Here is a 20,800-nt window from a genome sequence, read left to right on the forward strand (position 1 = left end):
GAGGTAAATGTAATCTGTACAATGCTAGAAAAGTACACTATTGTTTGTTCCAATCATCAACTATTTACTTTTTCTTTCTACAGTCAAAATTTGTCTTTCCTAGACAAACGCTACAGCTTACAAGAGATTGGATCTTAAGAACTGTAAACAATAGGTGGCGAGCCTACAAATCTAAGTTGAAGAAAGAACATTTCAATCCTGAACAGAGATCTCTAGAACAAATTATACAAGGTAGACCAATAACTGTTAATGAACATCAGTGGAGACCTCTTGTTAGCTTTTGGTGTCAAAAAGCACATAAGGTGATATCTTTTTATCTAACATTTACAAGAAATTTGAAAGAAAGTAATGTAACATTTGTGCTTTACAATTTTGCTATGTTTACAGAAATTGTGTGCAACAAACTCTCGGTGTGCAAAAGAACAGAAGAATACGCACACAACGGGGAGGAAAAGCCATGCTAGACTGAAGAAAGAGATGGTGATATATATTCTAACTGTTGTTATGTGTAAAATTCAATGATCATGTAATAGAATTGATTGGATTCTCAATTTTAATATCTTGTGTAGGAAGATCGAAGGAAAGGAAAGGTTCATAGGATAGAATTATGGGACGCTGCTCATAAGAAAAAGAGTGGGAGATACAGCACCAACAAAGTGAAATTAGTAATGGTATATTTTTCTGCTACTTGTGGATTCAATTTGGAGTTATTGTTATGATTACGTGACCTTGCTATATGCTTATTTCGATAGGGTGCATCATTTGAGGAATTAGAAAAAAGAAAAGAGCAGAACAATGGTAATCTTTCAGCTAATGATTTTAATGAGGTGTTCAACAAGATTGTTGCTAAACAATTAAAAGCACGTGGGTACTACGATGATAAGTACTGGAGTCAAGTGCAAGTTTCTAAAGGTATTACTCTTGTTACTGAAACTGAAGAAGAAAGAAGGTACCGTGACAAAGTGAATACAATGGACAATAAGATGCAATGCATGAGTGGTGCTATGAAACTTTGGCTTGCTTTTGTGTCACAAAAGTACCCAGATGATGATTTGCTAAAAAGAATGGAAAGAGCTCTACATGATGAAGTAAGCCTCCATGGGGTCCCTGTCTATGTCTCTCTCTCTTAGGAATGAGTTTATTCATATCTTGTAACTAAGCATATGTTTTTTCATTTTTCTGTAGGTTGTTGATACTGAAATGGATGGTCAGACTGATACTGAGCAAGACTGTAGTGATGATGGTACCCATGGCGCATGTAGCGATGATGGTATTGAGATTGACAATGATAATGCGTACTCTCCAGAAAAATCTGTTCAGGTAACACTAACCTTTCTTCACCCTGCTTGTTTGTGATTCTACATTATTGTAGCTATGAGATGCAGCTACAGGAATTAGAAGGGAGCACAACCCTTATTTCTAATTTCTAAGCTACAATATACCATGTAAGTACATTCGAATGTCTTAAATTCCAAGGTTACAAATATGCAGGGGGCACATACCCAGAATTCTAGTCAAGTCAACAAGGATTGTTCCGTGCCAGAGTTACCACGTGAGCCAATGGTTGCAAAGGTATGTTAGAAATATACAAGGGGCAAGAAAATTAAGGTCTGCTCTTTTTGGTTGTCCACGTAGCTTCAACAGTGCTTACTGCTGATTGCTTCTCAGACAGCCTGCATTTGTGATTTTCCAGGGATAGTTCTTGCCAAACTCTGCTCACCGATCTGCTCTTAGAAAATAAAACCTTGCAGATTTCAATTCACAAAAACTAGAGACAAACCTGAAAACTAAAACCTTTCAGATTTGAACCACAGATCATAACTCTTTTATTATTTAGTGTAAAATGGTCTCACTGGATGCTTTGTCCTGAAAGAAAGCACAAAATAAATATTCCAATGTATTGTTATTTTATGGTCACATGCAGCAACAATTATTTTGCTGTTATCCTTACTGCAGGCAAAAGAAAAACTGTCATAGCAAGTAAATAGGCATGTGACTAAAAGTAAATTTACTTAGCAAGTAAATATTCCATACTTGGCTTGTTCAGATAGGAAAGACTGGTGGGAGACTGCAGCTCATAAACACATTTGAAGGGAAATATGCTGCTTCCTTAGTTCCATCTAGTATGTATGATATTTTTTTGAAGGGGTCTTAATGTGAGATTTGGTTAACAATCTTGCTATAGCTCCCAATATGAAGTTAAAAACAATAATCTGATTAAGAACTATTGTATGAGATGTGCTAACATTATGAACTATTCTAGTCATGTACATCTATTTGATTATCAAAATCCGAATTGAGTGCAACATAAACCATGTTACATGTCACAAAATTGATAGTGCAACTATGACTGCAGGTGGCACATATTGAGAATCAAGGTCATGCAGATAAGGGTTTTGAAGGTCTAACTTTTCCACGTGCTACCACAATGACCAATATTGTATGTCTATATTTTATATTATTGTAACACTTCAAAGTATGGCTGAACTTGCTAGATCAATGATATGGTTTGATTGTGTCTATTGCAGAGATCTCAAAGAATTGAAGCTCCTGCTTGTAATCAATCAGGATCGGTATGTGCTTGTTTCCTTTGTTTTGAAGCTAAATTAATTACAAGTTTGATGATCATGACTATGTTTTACAAAATGATAGAGCCAACTGGAAGTCTATCTTATTTCACTAAGAAACAATTATAAAATCGTGGCCAAAGGAAAGCTAGTGACTACTGATAGCACTCGAAGCATTGGTGGCACTGTGCTTGGAAAAGAATTTGTTGGGGTTTATGTTGAGACCCTTGAAAATAATGGCAATGGAAACAATGGAGATGAGATGTTACCTAGACCACTCTTTTCTATCAAAACTATGAAAGATGCTATTGGCTTTCTTGTTGCTTGGCCTCGTTCGCATGTAAGTTCTCTCTTATATTATCGATTTTTTTATTTTGTATTTCTAAAAAATATACTACATATCCCTCTAAACACATGTCTCATTGTAGGTTAAAAAACTTAAGAGTTCAACTCAAGCTGGTACAGCCTTGGTATCTTTCATTCTTGCTATATTGGTTTTATTAGAATTCATGTGTCAACTCAATCTTGTCTTATTTTGCAGCTTGATGGAAACGTGTAACTTGATGTTCTTGGAAAGAGAAGCTACAAGTTTCAGAGTGAACAAGATAGGCTTTAGATGTTAGTGAAAAATATAGATATTTGTATAATATTGCCACTTTTCCTATGCTTCTTTATGAATATGGTTTGCTTCTAAGAGTGCACTTTAATGGGTCATTAAACATTATCTTGTTTTGTAAAGACAGTGGATTTTTCAATGCAATGCCTTCATGATTCACTTCCTCATTATCTAGTCATTCCAATTCATGTGTGTCCAAATTTGTAGAAGTCTCTTTATTTCTAGTAAGAATGTGTAACTATAAATATGGCTATAATAAAAATATACACATTATAAAATGGATAAATATCTTTTTTTAGATGACGTTATAAAACGTTACTATATGATGTTTCTATATTAGTAGACACGAAATATAAATGTGTGTAAAATTGTCTCTATTTTCTTGAAACGCAAAATGATGTTACTAAACAATGTATCTATATTGTTAGACACGTAATATAAATGTATTACTTAAACGTCTCTATACTTCTTGATACAAAATTTGATGTCATTACAAAACGTGACAATATTAGTACACACATAATATAAATATATCTATGAGAACGCCTCTACACTTTTTAACACACAATACAACATCATTACACACCGTTACTACATTAGTACACACATTATACGAATGTATTTATGAGAACGTCTCTAAATTTCTTAGCACATATGAAGCGCTGCTATATAACGTAACTACACAAATAACCACGTTATACAAATGTATCTATAAAAGTGTATCAATGTCCGTAGGCATGCAACAAACGTCTCTACAATACGTCTCTTTATCACCTTGACACGCTTAGAGAACTCGTCTCTACAAGTCCTGACACGGTCCATGTGAAGACGCTTCTAACACGCTTTATAAAAACATGCCTACAATCTTCTAGAGACGAAATAAAACGTGTCTATCATATAAATAAAACGTCACTACAGGGGGTATTTCTAGTAGTGGGTAGGTGTCGGTTGATCGCTGTCGAACGCCCAACACCCATACATAGATAGGACCTCTACCTATGATGTGCATGTTGTTATATTGAAAAAATGTATGTTATGCCCTGCTATATATTCTTTGATGGTGATGTCAGTAGTTCCTTCTTGGGGTTTGCCTGTGGATAAAAAAATACCTCAGGCTGAGGCTATCCAATGATCTTCCCCCTAATGCATTCCTGGTTCAAGATTCACAAATATATAAGGGCCTGTTTGGATTTTCTCCTCTAAACTTTGGAGCTAAAGCTCCAAACAAGTGGCCTAAATTTAGCTCTAAACTTTAGCCCACCTCATAATTGAGCTTTAGAGCTCAAAAGTGAGCTAAAGTGCTCTAAAGCTTTTAGACCTCAAAAGTTTAGAGATGGGTATCCAAACAGGCCCTAAAAAAGCTATATATGGTTTATTTCAATCTTTACCAGATTGTTAGTAAAAGGAGCTAGAGAAACATAAGAAGTCAGCAAGTTTCCGCTTAAGTGACTAAATTTCAAACCACAAGTTGTTTAACCAAACTAAAATTGGGTAGAAATGACGTAGCAATTTCTAGTGCTTTGAATTTAAATGCTCATTTGCTTCTTATAAACCAATGGAACCATGTCCATTTTTTTCAATTCCATTATGATTTGAAGTTCAGGAGTATAATCACAGGTCTTACCTGCTTACAAATAAGACCAATAATTCTTGACAATAATGACCAAATTTGAAAACATCACGCCATCAAATGTCTTATCTCATCCTTAAACATCACGAGATAAGGCTATATATAGGATAATGATGGATTCTATTTTTTAAGCATCATGGTAACCTTAATCACTGGAGTAGTTACCAAGAAGAAAAACTGCCTAGTGCCTTAGTCTTTGGGCAGTCCATTCACAAATGAGGTCAACAATGAGTTATTAAGGAGAGATATATAGAGTCGAATGGAAATGCAGAAATAAAAAAGACTTCTTATATTAAATATATATAGAAGATCAAACACATTAACATAGATTATCAGCATATTCCAGAATTACTCAAGTTGGTGCTGTGCATGGAACAAGACTGGATTTTGTCATGTGCCTTGTGGCTTACCAAAAACTTCTTTCATGAGGAAACTGAATGGATTGGATAGTAATATGATTTGACGCAAATATATGCCAATTGCAAAAAAATCAAATCAACCCCATGGAAATGAACAATGGAAATCTCAAGTGTTCTCCATTTAAAATGAAATGTAACACCAAATCAGTTGAGAAAGTACAATATGCCTTGAGAAGAGATAGCAAATGTCAACACGCTGCAAAATGGCTAGACCTTGCTAAGAAATGTTCCATTGGTGTCATTTGATATACTAATGAAACTTGCAAAAAGGGTCGGCTGATAGATCATGTACTTGTTCGGCACGATGTTCATAAGGAGACCCGGTCAATATGTTAGGAGATACAAAGTCAAACTGAGCACCCCTTGGAGCTCTCTTTTTTATCTGGAGCAGCCTGTGTTGCCTTCCAATCCATTTGGTGCTAACGTTTCGGCCTTCTATCTCAAACCTCATTGACTCCAGCACTCTTGCATTTGATACAAAAAAAGCTAGCCAAGTTAATATGTGACTTGTTGCCTCGGTAATTTCTTAGCACAATTTTTCTTATACCAATGTCAAGTTCCCGGTATGTACACCAATCTTTCCCCCAAACTCTTTTTATCTGAAAATGGCAAAGTGAACATAGAAATAGCGTCAAGGGCCAACCTGACTTTAGAACAATATTGATGTCCTACAAGCGACAAAAGAATGCAGATGCACACGGAGACTCAGCTAGCTCACCTCGATGCACAACTTCTGCAAGTGGGGAAAGCACTTCAATAAGTTAATAAGCGCATCCAGGCAAAGATTGACATCATATAAGGCAAGAATATTCACACTGCTGACCACCACTGACATGCTAACAATGGTTGCTCCCTGAGTTAAGCATGGAAGAGTTCACACACCATGATTGATTTATAGGCAAAAAAGGGTTTAATTTAATTTGGATCCGTCGTGACGGTGAAAGTGACGATGCATACATGTATGTACCTGAAAAACCGTGGCCCCAAACTGAAGCCTGGGAAAGCCGTCGAAGAGTTTCCCCAAAATAGACAATCTTGGTGCAGAGATTACCGAGATGTTCATTTGAGTTCTTCCAAAATACAGCAATCTTTCCAGACATGGGGCGTCCTCAATGACGAGCTGTTGTAACCTGATGCCACACAAACCACCAGAATCCACACCGATACTTCTGAGGCTCGAGGACACGATTTGCAGCCGACCGAATCCGCTGTTGTGAAGTAGCAACAGACTCTCCAGGACAGGGCAGCCGGCGAGCAAGGTATGCAGAGAGCTTTCTGTGATTTCGACTGCGAAAAGTGTCAGCTGTTTGAGAAGCGGCAATTGGAGCGTGCTGGCATCGTTTCCATCTGGGAACCTGCAGGCCCTGAAGCGGGCGACGCAAAGAGTGGACCAGAAGCGACGTACTGATGGCAGTAGGAGACCGTTGTTGAAGTCGAGCTCCTGGAGGTTGTCGAGCAGGGGGGAACGGAGCCAGCCGTCCAGTGTCCTCCAGGAGGGATACTCCATATAGCGGCGAGGCATCACGAAGCGGCGGCAAGGGACAGGGTGCACAGAGAGGATGCGGGAGATATCTCTGGCCCTGGCCAGGATGCTGCTGCCAGCTGAGTCGTCATGGAGGTCGAGGTTGAGAGGAGCGGCGCGCCATAGGTGGCGCCAGCGGGAGGAGAGCACCTGCGTGCGGGCGCCGTCTTTGGTGGGGAGGAGGGAGACGATGTCGCCGAGGACGCCGTCGGGGAGACTGCTGATCCAGTCGGCGAGGCGCTCTTCCAGCCTCCTCTTCTTCGCTCTGGTGAGCACCCCCATGGCGATGGAGGCGCGGCGGCCGATCGGGGAGTCGAGGCTCTGGTGGCGATGCGAGAACACGAATGATTTGCCACGCCTGGCTCTCGCGCTAGTTTTCATTTGGGCTTTTGGGCCAATCTGCTTTACTTATATTTTGGGCCCACTGAGGCAATCTGATTACTGCTATCTATTTGGAAAAAAGTCTACATCACCTCTTGAGGTTTGGAGGGGTATCTACTTAAACCCCCAAAGTATAAAATCAGATATTGAATACATTAAAGTTTGCTAAACCAGTCAAATTACCCCCCGGGATGGTTTTTGCCAGGCAGTTTTGCTTGCGTGGCAGCGGTTTTGCTTGCGTGTGGCAGTCCAGTGGCGCTTGGGCCCGCTCATCAGCTGCCTGTTCATCCTCAAATACATACGCCCAGCCTCTATCGCTGAGCGGGTGTGGCCTTGCTGGGCGGACACGGCCGGCATGAAGGCGGGGCTCCGGCGGGCGCGACCTCGGGGGCGGGTGCGGCCACGCCGGTCGGGCGTGGCTCGGGCGGACGCGCCCAGTGCGACAGCGGGGCTCTGGTGGGCGCGACCTCGCCGTGCGGGTGCTGTTCCGGCGGACACGCCCGGCGGGGCTCTGGGAGCGCGACGTGTGCGGAGAGGCCATTTGGTAGTCTGAAGCGGCTGTTGCGCCCATGCTGTGCCTGCATCTCTTGCTCGCTCCCCTATCTGCTCTCTCTGTTCGTCGCTTCCATGGAGAGCAGCAGCCGCTGGAGGCCAAAATTCGCGAGCTCCACTACACCATCTCCAAATTAGTCGCAAACGTAGCTTCACCTTGAGCCTCTCTACATCCCAGACCTAGCCTCCCTGAGTTTCGCTCAAGGTAAAGGCTGTTGCGGGCGTTTTTCGCATCACCGTCGCCATACACGAGACAAAAACAGAGCACCTTTCACCTATGTAAAGTTTTGTTTTGAGTCATGTAAAGTTTTACTTTGAGTCATGTCAAGTTTTCTGTAATCCCGTTGTAACTTTTTAGTTGTGTCGCATTTAGTTCGTGACACCGGAGTTGATCCAGGGCTCAGCGGTCCTAGCAGCCTGTTGCGCGCCAATGGACCCGACCCTGAGCACATGGACCAACTGCATTGTCACGCCGAGCGCATCGAGGCTGTCGGGCGAGACCGCGCCCACTGCCATGGTTGGTAGTTCACGACGCCGCCGAAGCTTGTGTCATCCATGTCGCCCGTACTGTCGGAGTTTGCGCCTTGTCGGTGCTCTGGCGGAGCTCGCGCCTCGGCAACTCGCATTGCCCGTGCGCGGCGCCACCAGAGCTCGCAGCCTAGACCCGCACCGCTCGTAGCACCGGAGATGGCCAGCAGCCGCGCCGTCCTCCCTGTCGAAGTCGCAGGCTCGCAGCCCATGGCAGCCCCTACCCCGGTGAGGCCCTTCCCATACTCTAGCACTGGTAACTTCCTGCCTCATCGAGCATACGCCTGCCTCGCTGCGTAGCGACCTCCTGCTCATATGTCCAACGTGGATTGCCAAACGACCAAAACCACCTTTCAATACCACTTAGGAGGTTATTTGTCCGGTTTTACAAAGTTTATCATGTGCAATACATGGTTTTATAGTTTAGAGGGTTATGTAGACCACCCTCAATACATCAGGGGGTGATGTAGACTTTTTCCTATCTCTTTTGACGGTTTCATTGACCATCCCTACCGGACTAATCTCTGGAACGCTCGAGAGTCAATCAATCATTAACCGAAGTACAAAAGAAAAAAATTATTCATGGTCAAAAAAAATTATTCTCTGCCGGCGCCTGTAAATGTAATACAAAATGCTTTCCACACATTTTCTTTTTCAAAGATGGCATTCCACATAGTTATAGTCCTAGTGCTGGCCCGGGACAGTTATTGTACTGATGGAGAATGGCTACACCTTGTGAGTGCCATCATGGCCATTCTTCATAAAAGGCTTGTAAATGTGCAACTACAGAGTCACTGGATCGATGATGCAAATTGATTTCCACTCTGCTGCAGCATGCTAGCATATATAACATTTAGGCCTCGTTTGGTAGGGCTCCACCTCCTCCAAAAAAGCTCTAGCTCTGACTCCTCATATAGAGGAGCTTTTCTGGTGGAGGTGAAGCCGTTTTTTTTAAAAACGTTTGGCAAAAATAGCTCTAGTGATAGTTTTGTAATAATTTATATTAGGGTTGTGAGGAGGAGCCAGGAGAAGCCAAATTTCTATGGTTCCAACTCCTCTAGGCTTCTTGCAAGGAGCCATTTTTCATATGGTCATTTGGCAGAGCTCCTTGCAAAGATCCACTAGAAGCCGAAGCTGGAGCCTTGCCAAACGGGGCTCTAGATTATCTCAACCCATGCAACACAAAGAATCAGTAGATCTGCATTTCGTGTTCACGGAATTAGAAGGGTAGCACACGGGACAAAGATGTATACTGGTTAGGGTACAGGGTACCTTATGTCCAGTGGAGGGAGTAGATCTCTTATATATATTGTATGTTCAGGGTTTATAGGGGCACCGATGAGTTTATCTAGGGTTCTAGCTAGCTACGAATAATGATGAATCGATCTCTGGTTAGTCCCTACCTTCCTTTAAATAGCCTAGGGGTAGGGTTACAGATGGAATGTCGTATGATATCAATTTCTAGTTAGTTACAAGGAGATTGCACCGAATCCTATCGGATTAATGCAAATAACTTGATTCCCAAGGCTATCCCTAGTCGATATCTTGCTTTCCATGTAGCTGTTGCACTTTGTCCGGGTCGAGCCTCTTCCTTAGCAGGCTTGGCCCACCCCATCCTAGTCCGACTTATTTCCAGGCGATTAGGGTACCTAGGGTCGAGTATACTGATAGGTGTATAATCAAAACCCTAATTAATTCATACTAGTAATTTGTTGTCATTTATAATATCGATTGCATATCCATATTGTTTGTTTCATGTGTACAAACTTTTTGTTCTAAGAGTGTGCATAATTTGTTCTAGGTGTGAAATTTTTTGCTCTTCTAGTGCAATTTTTCCATCTAACTATTTATTGTTTTTTATGATCCTAGTATATATTTTCTTCTGAACCTACAACATTTTTTATAAGCTCTCACATTATCTCATAAAGCTAGAGCAGGCTCTGAATTCTGTACATTGGTGAAAACCCGAACTGAAAATTGGCAAATACCAATTTGCAATACTGTATAGGGACATTATCACGGCTTGCTCAAAAACCCCAATCATCATTGGTTTGTTGGGCGAAAGTGGTTAGTGATGTCATTTCCAAACGACAGTTAAAAATAAAAAACACCCCACCATGCTCGCGCTCGCAGGTCACGGCCTGACCCTTGCACGCCTATCATCACGCCCTCGCATGTGCCCGTTGCGCAAATCTACCGCTTTGGTGGTGCCATTGTGCTTGGCGTCCACGCTGAGGGCCATCGCGCCCTCGCCTGTGCCCGATGCTGGGCTCATCACGCCAATGCCAGCACACCTGCACCAGGGTTCAAACCCTAGTGATCGCACCTTTTTCTTGAATTTTTTCAGAAATTTTAGGGTACATGCACGCGTGCGCGTCCGGCGGTACAGCGCTTTCCCGCGCACTGAAGGCGACGTGCCTCGCCCAATCTCTTCTTTACTTGTGTACGGACGCGCAAGCGTGTGTGTGGAGTGTATGTGTTGTGTGCGTCCAAGTTGTACCCGATAAAAAAAAATCTCAGTGGCCAGTGAGGAGTAGGACCGCCAGATGGCGGCAGCGCTCACGGCGGCCCGGTTCCTTCGAGGTACGCTCGGGTTGCTCCCCCCATCCCATCTCTCCGGGAGTCGAGCACGCGGGGTGGGACCTAGTCCTTCCTCCTTCCGAGTTGTCGGCTGCGTCGATGTTTTCTGGAACTAGACTAGGGCCTTGTTTAGATTGGGATTAGGAATCAGTATTTGGCACTGTAGCACTTTCATTTGTATTTGACAACTATTGTCCAATCATGGCCTAACTAGACTCAAAAGATTCGTCTCGTAATTTACAATCAAACTGTGTAATTAGTTATTTTTTTATCTACATTTAATACTCCATGTATATGTCCAAAGATTTTATATGATGGAGAGAGAGTGAAAAACTTGCAATCTAAACAAGGCCTAGAAGGAGGTCTTGTGGGATGAATCCTCCGATCCATTTGGTTCCATGCCAGTCTCCATAGATATATCATTGTTTCTGTAATCTATCGTATACAGATATTTATAGATCTTTTTTCTTCTGCCAAACAAGTAATCCGTTGTCTGTAGTTTGATGCGTCAGATATCCATCCTCCCCGCCTCCACCGCATAAAGAAAGAAACTAAATAGAAGATCTTATCTTAGAACCATCAAGCAAATGAGGGCCCAGAAACATACGTAGAAAATGTTAGGCCGTGACACTAACACGTGCCAAGAAATTCTTTAGAAATACTCATATATTTGGATCGTCCCGTAGCAATTATTGCCAAACACCCTGGAGAAGTTAGCCAAATTCTATCTAGACTGGTTCAAAAAAACGAGCAGAAAGACGAATCATTGGGATTTGGGAGGATAGAGAAGCCACACATCGGGCTGGAGGCTGCTCTCGAGACATCTCATAAGTGGCAGCCAGGCAGGTCCCTGTTGCATCCTTGTCTTGTTGGCATAACAAGCTCAAGTGTGCACATATGCCAGCAGTGAATCCTAGAAAGTGAGCAGATGGAGCAGGGAGCAATTCCTCCCCTCCACACACCTCACTGTCAAACCCCTACTGGTGAATTGACTAGTACTCCTCTTTCTTCATCTCTATTACAGTCCATATGCTACAGCAGCACACAGCTGTATGGATAGCAGAAGCAATGTGTGAACAAATCAATTCCCCCCCTTTGATCACAATCTCTTGAGTAGTTCCCAGGTAGTACAGATACGAGTACTCCAGTAAGGTGCCAGCAAGGTATGAGAATATCTCTAATACCCACATGTTTCAGTTCCACCATTAACTAATCGCTTTTCCTAAGTGCTACCTTGTCTACTTCCTGTACAGAACAGGCCGGTGAACATCAGCCTAAGTCATCCTCATGGCGAACGTGGTGGCTTCAGCCTTTGTTCAGGAGACCGTGACCAGAGTCACCTCCTACCTCTTCAGCAAGCTTGATGAGAACAAGGAGATGGTGTCCAGAGGACATTATGTTGACACTACTTAAAAAACGATTTGTGGCAACGTCTCCTTTTCTTTGTAGGAACGGCTCTATATTGAGCCGCCCCTACAAATGGTTGTTTAATGAGCCATCCTTATAAATGGATTTATAGAGACGGCCGGTGTTATCAGCCGCCCCTATAAATGACCCGATTTATAGGGGCGGCTTTATATCCAACCGCCCCTCACCGCCCCTACAAATACGCGCCCGTTATTAAAAATCGGGAAAGCCCTGTAGGCTGTACTGCCGCTCGAGTATGACCCGGCCAGTCCAGGTGCATGGTGCCTGCCGCTGTGTGTCTGACGGTTTTGTCATATATTTATTTCAAAAGGAAACTCATATGATGGACAAAACAGCTGGTTCATACATGATATATGGCTAAGCCCTTGTTTAGTTCGTAAAATTTGGATTTTGGGACTACTGTAGCACCTTCGTTTTTATTTGGCAAATAGTATCTAAACATTGACTAATTAGGCTTAAAACGTTCGTCTCGCAATTTCCCACCAAACTGTACAATTAGTTTTTCTTTTCGTCTACATTTAATGCTCCATACACGGGCCGCAAACATTTGATATGACAGGTACTGTAGCAACTTTTTGGAAATTGGGGTGGAACTAAACAAGGGCTTAAATGGCTAGCAACTTATACTGTGTGAAATTGAGGTCGCCCTTTCATCTTGATTTCCTTGCAGATGGTGGCAAATAATCAGTGCTACTTGTGCAATTATTTCATTATCTGCCATACTTGAAATCGAGATTTTTACTCTCTATATCCCTGTATCAGGTTGTTATAAATAATCAAATAACAATTAGTGTAGAAATTTAGAATTGTGATATCGCTTATCGCGTGCCATCTGCTTATATATCTGCAAAGTTTGTGGTGGCTAGTGCACACTGGTCACTGGAGGACTGAATTTGACAAGTGAACGGACCTGTTTAAGGCCAGGCTGAGTCAAACCGAACAAACAGTTTGAATGGGGACACTTCGCCCTGTAGGCGGCAGGTGCATGGTGCAGGTGCATGCACCCCTGTCACATCAGCTAGCCTCTATACCCATGTATGCATGCTGGTTGTCACGCGCTCTAAAAAAAACTCGAGTACGAAGCAGACAGATCATTAAAAATTAAGTACTAAAATTCAAATTTTATAAACGGACTTATAGAGAAACAACTAAAATAAAACTTGTAGATCTCAAAAAGTTATGAAACTTTATAGTTGATAACTTTTTGATTTAAAATCATTTTGTCACGGAAAACTACGTTTGAATTTCTAAATATTTAAAATTTTAATTTTTTAAACGACTTCGGATGGATAAACAGTAAAAATAAAAGTTGTAGATCTTGAAAAGTTATGAAACTTTGTAGTTGATAACTTTCTCATTTGAAATCATCTTGTCATGGAAAACCACATTCGAATTTCTCAAATTTAAAATTCAAATTTATGTGACCTCGGATGGAGAAACTACCAAAATGAAAGTTGTAGATCTCGAAAAGTTATAAAACTTTATAGCTGACAACTTTTTTATTTTAATTAATTTAGGGCCTCAAACAATCAATTTATGCTCCATTTTGTATAATATGTGGGGAACCAAAATGGATTGTAGACACAAGTTAACTTGAGGTGTAGTGGTAGAGAAGATGGCGCATGAGGGAGAGGTCGCGGGTTCGAATGCCGGCTGATGCAAAGTGTGCAAAAATCTTGAAAAAATGCTACAATCATAGAGTGGGGTGTGTGGCTACCGGTGGAGTCCTCCTCGGATGAAAAAAAAAATTGCTATTTTTTTTTTTGCCCCCTTTTCGTGATTTCTGGAAATTGATTTGTAGGCGCGGCTCAATATCCAACCGTCCCTACAAATCGATTTGTAGAGGCGGTCTGGGAACAGCCCCTACAAATATATGATTTGTAGAGACCCTTGCGTAGAGACGGCTGGGCAAACCGCCCCTACAAACGGTATTCATCCGCCCCTACAAAACCTTTTTTACGTGGTGTGAGAGACTTGAGATGGTGCACACCGAACTTGAGCCTGTTATAAATGAATCATAACCATCTATACTTTTCACAGGAAAAGGATCATAAATATCTATGTGAATTATTTCTTAAATTTCTGCCATTCGTTTGACATCTTTTTTTATTTTTTTAACATACTTTCCTTTTATGCAATCAATGTATTATTCTATGTCTGAAAATTCTAATGACAGAATAATTGATTTCTTAATCAATCGAGATCAACCTAACAGAGCTTGCACTCGAGAGATCTGCAAGGACGCCCATCACGGATGTGTCCCTGCTATGGCGCAGGAAGCTGCTGGAACGTGCCTTCAAGGACTGCGAATATCTGCTACACAGGTGCAGCAAGCAGCAAACAACACGCATTTAAGAGATGGAGCAACGAGCAACAAACTCCTTCACTAAACGTATTGCACAAGTGACTCAATCATCCATATCCTCCTATTTTGCTGGGTTTTGAAAGGACAGCACTGACTGCTCTGAAGTTCGAAGATTTGAGTGGTTGGCAGAATGCGCCAACCGTTTTCTCAAAGATGTTGTGTCACATCTCAAAATTTCTGATTTTGTGTTGTGCATAGAAAACACTAAATAAAATAAATTATTTTAATATTTGGATAAAATTTATCAAGTTTAGTTTGAGCTAGCACAAATTTAGTTATAGAAAAAATGTGAATTTTCAAAGTTTTCTAATTTTGACGGGCTTTTAGATGATGTGATGTTTGCTTATTGCTTCTTTGTATGTTGAGAGTGAGCAAAGTCTTTAAAATACATTAGTAGGTCGATTTTCCTTCTCTGAGATGCTTTTATCTTTTTCTACGATCAAATTCTTTGTTTCTCGGCTCAAGTTTTCGTTGTGAGCTTCCTAAAATCTTTTCTTTGTAACACAAATCAATCCTTTCAGTTCCTCCTCCGTCAATCAATCTCTATAAACTCCTCGTGATTTTTTTCAGCTTTTTCTAGAACTTGTTCCTACATGTCTGTGAGCATAATTTAATTTTTAGTTGCTCCAAATTATCTTATCATCAGCTCCAAATACTTTATTTGGGTCCTCATGTTCCATAATGTCTCTGGAAATATTTCCCGAATTTTCAGAGCTTTCGGAGTATTTTTCGCGGTTTAAATAATAATTCTAGACTTTTCTAGAATTATTTTATCCACGAAATTCATTAATTACGAAAATAATAAATTTCTCATTTTTCCCAACGCTCAAAGCCCATGTGCAATAATCCTAATAAATTGTAAAGGCCCATGCATTTATTTACTAATAGGCTTTAATGATTATTTAGGCCCATTAGTAAATATGGAGGGTGCAACATCAATTAGTATCATATTGCTAGTTAATGTAGATGTGGGAAGTTTTTTCTCCCTATAAATATATACCAACCTCTTGAGCAAAGCACACCAAAACTACCGTAAGGGGAGCCCCTAGTTTGGAAAATCCCTCGAGTAGTAAACTAGATTTTTCTCCTCTCGCCGTCGCCGTCACCGTCGCGCTGCCCAGCCCAGCCATCCTCTCCTTCGAGCAACAAGTCGAGCCCACCCCTGCGTAGCTTCTGTTTCCATGGCCGTGTGGTGGCTTTACAGGAGGCCAAATGATGAAGACGAGGTAATTACGAAATTACCACCAGTTCGTAATATCGTCGTCGTATATTCATTTTAAGTCTGTTTCGAGTCGTTCCAATTACGTTAGATTTGTATCGATGTGATCTACATGCTAGTGTCGTCGTTTTTCATGTCAAGTGACTTTTATATATATGCTTAAATATTAATTTGATTAATATGCATGCAACTAGTTTTTATAAATAAAAGCAACATAATTATATACAATACTCTTTTGCATATAAGTTTTAACATGACTAGTTGCTAACATAAATATGTTTCTAAATTATAATATGTTTAGTCTAAACACACATCAAATTTGATTAGATGTTCTCATATGTCAGTTTGTATTTGCAAGTTAAAGTTGAATTGGCATAAATAATATTAAAATATTTATAAATAAAATATGATTAGTTTCAACTCAATTTTTAAGTATTAATATGATTTATTTAATCTAAATAAATGCTACTCACATAGTTTTTCTTAATTAACATAAATCAAGCTTATAGTCTTCTCTTTTCTTTTATAATATAAAACCCTATAGTCGTTTCTTTACAACCGCAGTTCCGAGGGGGAATTCCTTGTGTGTCATTAAAAAAGATCGCAATGCCCTATGTGCCTCTGAAAAAGTTCAGCGGTCTTCAACGCCACTGCTCCAACTTTTTTGTGCCCTCCATGCCACTGCCATCAATTTGGGCTCTAACGCCGTCAAACTGCAGGTGTGAAAAGTCGAAAATACCCTTCAATCTAAATATGTCATTAATTTTTTTAGCATCTTAACGACTTCAAATGAAAAAACTCAAAACTAGAAAGTTATAGATCTCGTCAAGATCTATAATTTTCATATAACAATTATCTTCATTTAATTCCAAAAAAAGATATGATTTTTCTAAGATATATTAGTCATATCAAATTATTTTTTTTGTGGAATTAAATAAAGATAATTTTTATATGGAAATTATAGATCCCGACGAGATCTACAACTTTCTAGTTTTGAGTTTTTTCATTTGAAGTCGTTAAGATACTCAAAACAAATTAATGACATATTTAGACTTCAGGGTATTTTTGACTTTTCACACCTGCTGTTCGATGGCGTTAGAGCCCAAACTAACGGAAATGGCATGGAGGGTACAAAAAAGTTGGAGCAGTGACGCTGAAGACCACTGAACTTTTCTAGGGGCACATAGAGCATTGCGATCTTTTTTAATGGCACATAAAGAATTCCCCCTAGTTCCGATTAGTGTGCTTTTCGTGTTTGTTGTTCGTAGCGACGTGTAGAACGCCTTTAAAACCTTTTCACTCGCTGTTTCATATGTCTGGTGTACTGTTCTAATTTAGTTCTATTGTTTGCTTCATGTATGATTGTATGGATGCTTGTGTGGTGTTCTATGATCATGTTCGGTCAGTGAGATATACGTGGTGAATCCAGAAGCAATATTTTGAAGGTTTGGACTAAAAGAAGGATATGAGTTTAAGGCAAAGTATAGCATGGGATCTTCCTTGTTGTCCTATATATCTTTAATCATCTAATTCATACTGCATGTTTTACCTTGACTACCACTCAGGATTTTCTAGAACTTTGTTACCTTGTACCTTGATTCCTATGGGTTTATGCATTGGGCAGTATGATGCTAGTGCTCAACTAAAGCCATGATCTTGTAACTTGATTAATGGTATATGCCATAAACACTAAAAGATGTTTTTTAGCAACATAGAACAAGGGGGCTAGAGTATTGGGCTATTTTTATGGTGCTCTAGATTCCTCTCCCTAAGAACTTATCTGTAAGTGATCATCCGGGACTTACAGTACAACTGTGAGGGCTATATGGCTCTGGCTTTAGCTCAGTATGAGAACTTTTTCTAGCTTGTTAGAGGTTATCTTTATTGGCGTAAGAATGGCTTGCCGAATCGGGTATAGGACAACCTCTACTCTTATGTGTATAGCCGTGATGGAATTGTGCCATTCGACAGAGGGGTTCCTATATCTATTTGCCGAGTTAATCTAATGGCCCTAACTTGTTAGACGAACCTTTGAAATGCTTCATAGTGAACCCTACCGACCTTCCTTGGTAGTGGGTCAAGAGGCTAATCACCTCGGGGGAAGGGTAAATCATGACTCACAATGAAAGTGTATAATCTCTGTAGAGTGTAAAACTGGTATATCAGCCGTGCTCACGTTCACGAGCGGCCTTGGAACCCTTACGGAATAGATGGTGAACACTGATGATACCGATGATGAAGATGCACACTAATTATTACTGTTTATGCTATTCATTATTCATGTTTACCTGATCATGTGTTTATGTGGGCTTGTGAATAAACTTGTTGCTACTGCATTGCTAAAATCATGACTCATTAAAAGCTAATCGCAGTTAAACCAATGTCAGTCTTTTGAGCCTTATGAACCCCATGTTATATTTGTGGAGTACGACATGTACTTACGCTTCTTTTACTTTTTAAATCTTTGGAAAATTTCCGGATGGGTACCAGATGGCTAGAGTTTGGAGGAATTAAGCTTCTGATCAGCCAGTCAGTTGTCCCTGTGGGATTAGAGTCTTCACCCGAAGATCGGAGTTGTCTTTCCGCTGTTTGCTGTCTAAGGTTATATCCTTTATACTAAGTACGTTATATATTGAGCATTGTCTTTTGATATTACCCTTATTTGTAGCTATATGTGAAATTTAACTTTCTCGGGTCACATATGGTGCGTATCTGGTTTTGTTGTTGAAACCGGGTGCTACATGTGGAGCCTGGATGCTCACCTCAGCGGTGCATGTTCTCCAACCCTCTTGTCAGGAAACTACTTCAGGGCAAAATTCTGCAGTATAACAAGGTGCAAGAAAGCATACTCCGCCGTCTTCACATATGGCCCATGTGTGTGGAAGGGCGTGGTGTGGAGGCCGCGCTTGAATTTCTCTATGAAGATTGCAAGATGCCGACAAGAAGTGTGGCTCTCGCACTGACGCTACCATTGTCAGAGAGCACGGACATTGTCGGCAGTGCTATAAGATGCTTGCAGTCATTCACATCTTCGATTGCTGAAGCTATAGTGGGAGAACTCACTCGACTTCCTCTGCAAGATTTGTGCCACAGGGACACCCAGTTTTGGCGGCAGGATGCATTATGTTGCAAACCAAACGATTGTGCTGGATACAACATTCCGTCCGAACTATCTTGCAGATTCCCAGAGCAGGTTGTCCTGGTACATGTTGAGTGCTATGTTTTGGCCTCTGAGTGCACCAACTTGCATAGCACATCAGCGGAAGGAGCTGGCAGAAACATGGTGGGTGACTGGCCGCCTCTGAAGCTGGGAGTGGGCTTCGCGCCTCACTTCTGCAATGAATGCATGCAAGGGAAGACGGGGGTTGAGGTCATTAAAGGGAAAGCAGAGCCGATAAGTGATAGCCTGCAACAAATGGATGAGATGGTGCGATTAAAGGCGATTGACTGCTACATTTGCCAGCCTGATTTATCAGATTATAGAATGCGTTTGTATGCAGGACATGGTGTTGCGTACTTCATCGTGCGAAAACCAAGCCCTGGAACAGCAAGCAGTGCGCCCAAATACAATGGTAAGTCAAATATCCTGAGAGTTGTGAAGAGAAGGCCATTCAAGCGAGAGTCATCAAGGAGGAACTAATGCTTAGCCAATGGAGTATATGCCATTGCTGTTCGGTTCAACCAAGAGCCCTAGCATTTGTCTCATTGATAAGGTCATGATCATGAATTGCGACTGACTTGTACAAAAGTGCTTGATATGTAAGGGTGTTCTTTTCTATGTGGCGGTGACACTGTACCGAGCCTTTGGTCATGTAATATCGTGTGCAACAGTAGTAGTTTATTTTTCCCTCTACAAACAAGCTGCATGTACATATTTTCTTGCGATTGTTCAAATTTTGTTCCTTGTTTGCATGGCCCTTATTTAACGGCTTTGCATGACTCGACTGTCACGATAAAATATACTGCCATGCTATTTATCTGTGTGCGGCTACATTGTGAACTTTGCCACTTTGGTGAAGAACTTTCAGTTTGGCTGTCCACGTCCCTGTGGGTAGTAGTTACTCAACTATTTAAATATATTTGGGACCAAGAACATTTAAACTTGATGCAGTTTTCACCTTGTGACACGTTTTCACCTCTTTTAATTTCTATCCATGCATGTCGCCTGAACGGAGTTCATATACATAGTGAATGATGACGTCAACAACTTCATATCCTATTGTTTGTAAATTTCATATCCTCCATGGGGTTACTTCTAAAATATAATGGATCCCATCCCACCATCCGAGATGATAGGGAACTCCCTCAAATTCTGGTAAGACACAGCGGAATTGAACCGATACTTTTGTCAAAGGATATCTCAGAACATCAATACTCTTTTCTTCATTTTTGCATTCATACATTTGCTTTCCATTGATGGAAGTCCCATCCTAAAAATTGCTCCCTCTGTTCCAATATAAGTCGCTTTGACTTTTTAAGTACATAAATTTTGTTATGTATCTACATATTGATTTTTTACATAGGTATTGTTATTTATCTAGACATAATAGCCCAAAAAAAATTAAAGCGACTTATAATTTGAAACGGAGGGGGTACTTGGTAGCTTTCACACTTACATGTGAAAGGTCCTAATGGCTAGAGGGGGGTGAATAGCCTATTAAAAATTTCTACAACAACACTTAGCAAAGATGTTAGACAATTAAATGGCGAAGCGAGTGTTGCGCTAGACACCTACCATAATTCTAGTGACTATGATCTCTAAGCACACAATGGCTATGTCACTACACTAAGTTAGTGAGCTCTCAAAGGCTAACTAAAGAGCCTCACTAACCACTAGATCCGACACAAGTTTGCTCTCAAAACTAATTACACTAAAGAGCGAAGCAACACTAGAAATGTAAATGCACAAGAGAGGATGGTGATAATTATACCACCGTGTCGAGGGATTGAGCCAATCACAAAATGATCACAATCAATCATAATGAATACCAAG

At 40.9% G+C, this 20,800-nt stretch overlaps 2 protein-coding genes across 2 annotated transcripts; one reads left to right on the forward strand and one right to left on the reverse strand.

Moving 5' to 3' along the window:
- The first annotated feature begins 2,428 nt into the window (after window positions 1–2,428).
- On the forward strand, window positions 2,429–3,126 carry LOC136543035 (uncharacterized). Its single transcript, XM_066535610.1, has 5 exons — window positions 2,429–2,440; window positions 2,529–2,573; window positions 2,653–2,907; window positions 2,996–3,037; window positions 3,109–3,126. The coding sequence occupies exons 1-5, from the start codon at window positions 2,429–2,431 to the stop codon at window positions 3,124–3,126; spliced, it is 372 nt and encodes a 123-aa protein (XP_066391707.1).
- A 3,080-nt stretch (window positions 3,127–6,206) lies between these two features.
- LOC136544848 (F-box/LRR-repeat protein At1g55660-like) lies at window positions 6,207–7,143 on the reverse strand. Its single transcript, XM_066536905.1, has 2 exons — window positions 6,638–7,143; window positions 6,207–6,519 (listed from the first exon to the last, which is right to left on the reverse strand). The coding sequence occupies exons 1-2, from the start codon at window positions 7,133–7,135 to the stop codon at window positions 6,292–6,294; spliced, it is 726 nt and encodes a 241-aa protein (XP_066393002.1). The 5' UTR covers window positions 7,136–7,143; the 3' UTR covers window positions 6,207–6,291.
- Window positions 7,144–20,800: the final 13,657 nt, after the last annotated feature.

Source organism: Miscanthus floridulus, chromosome 3 (assembly GCF_019320115.1).
Source record: "Miscanthus floridulus cultivar M001 chromosome 3, ASM1932011v1, whole genome shotgun sequence".
NCBI classification, from domain to species: domain Eukaryota; kingdom Viridiplantae; phylum Streptophyta; class Magnoliopsida; order Poales; family Poaceae; genus Miscanthus; species Miscanthus floridulus.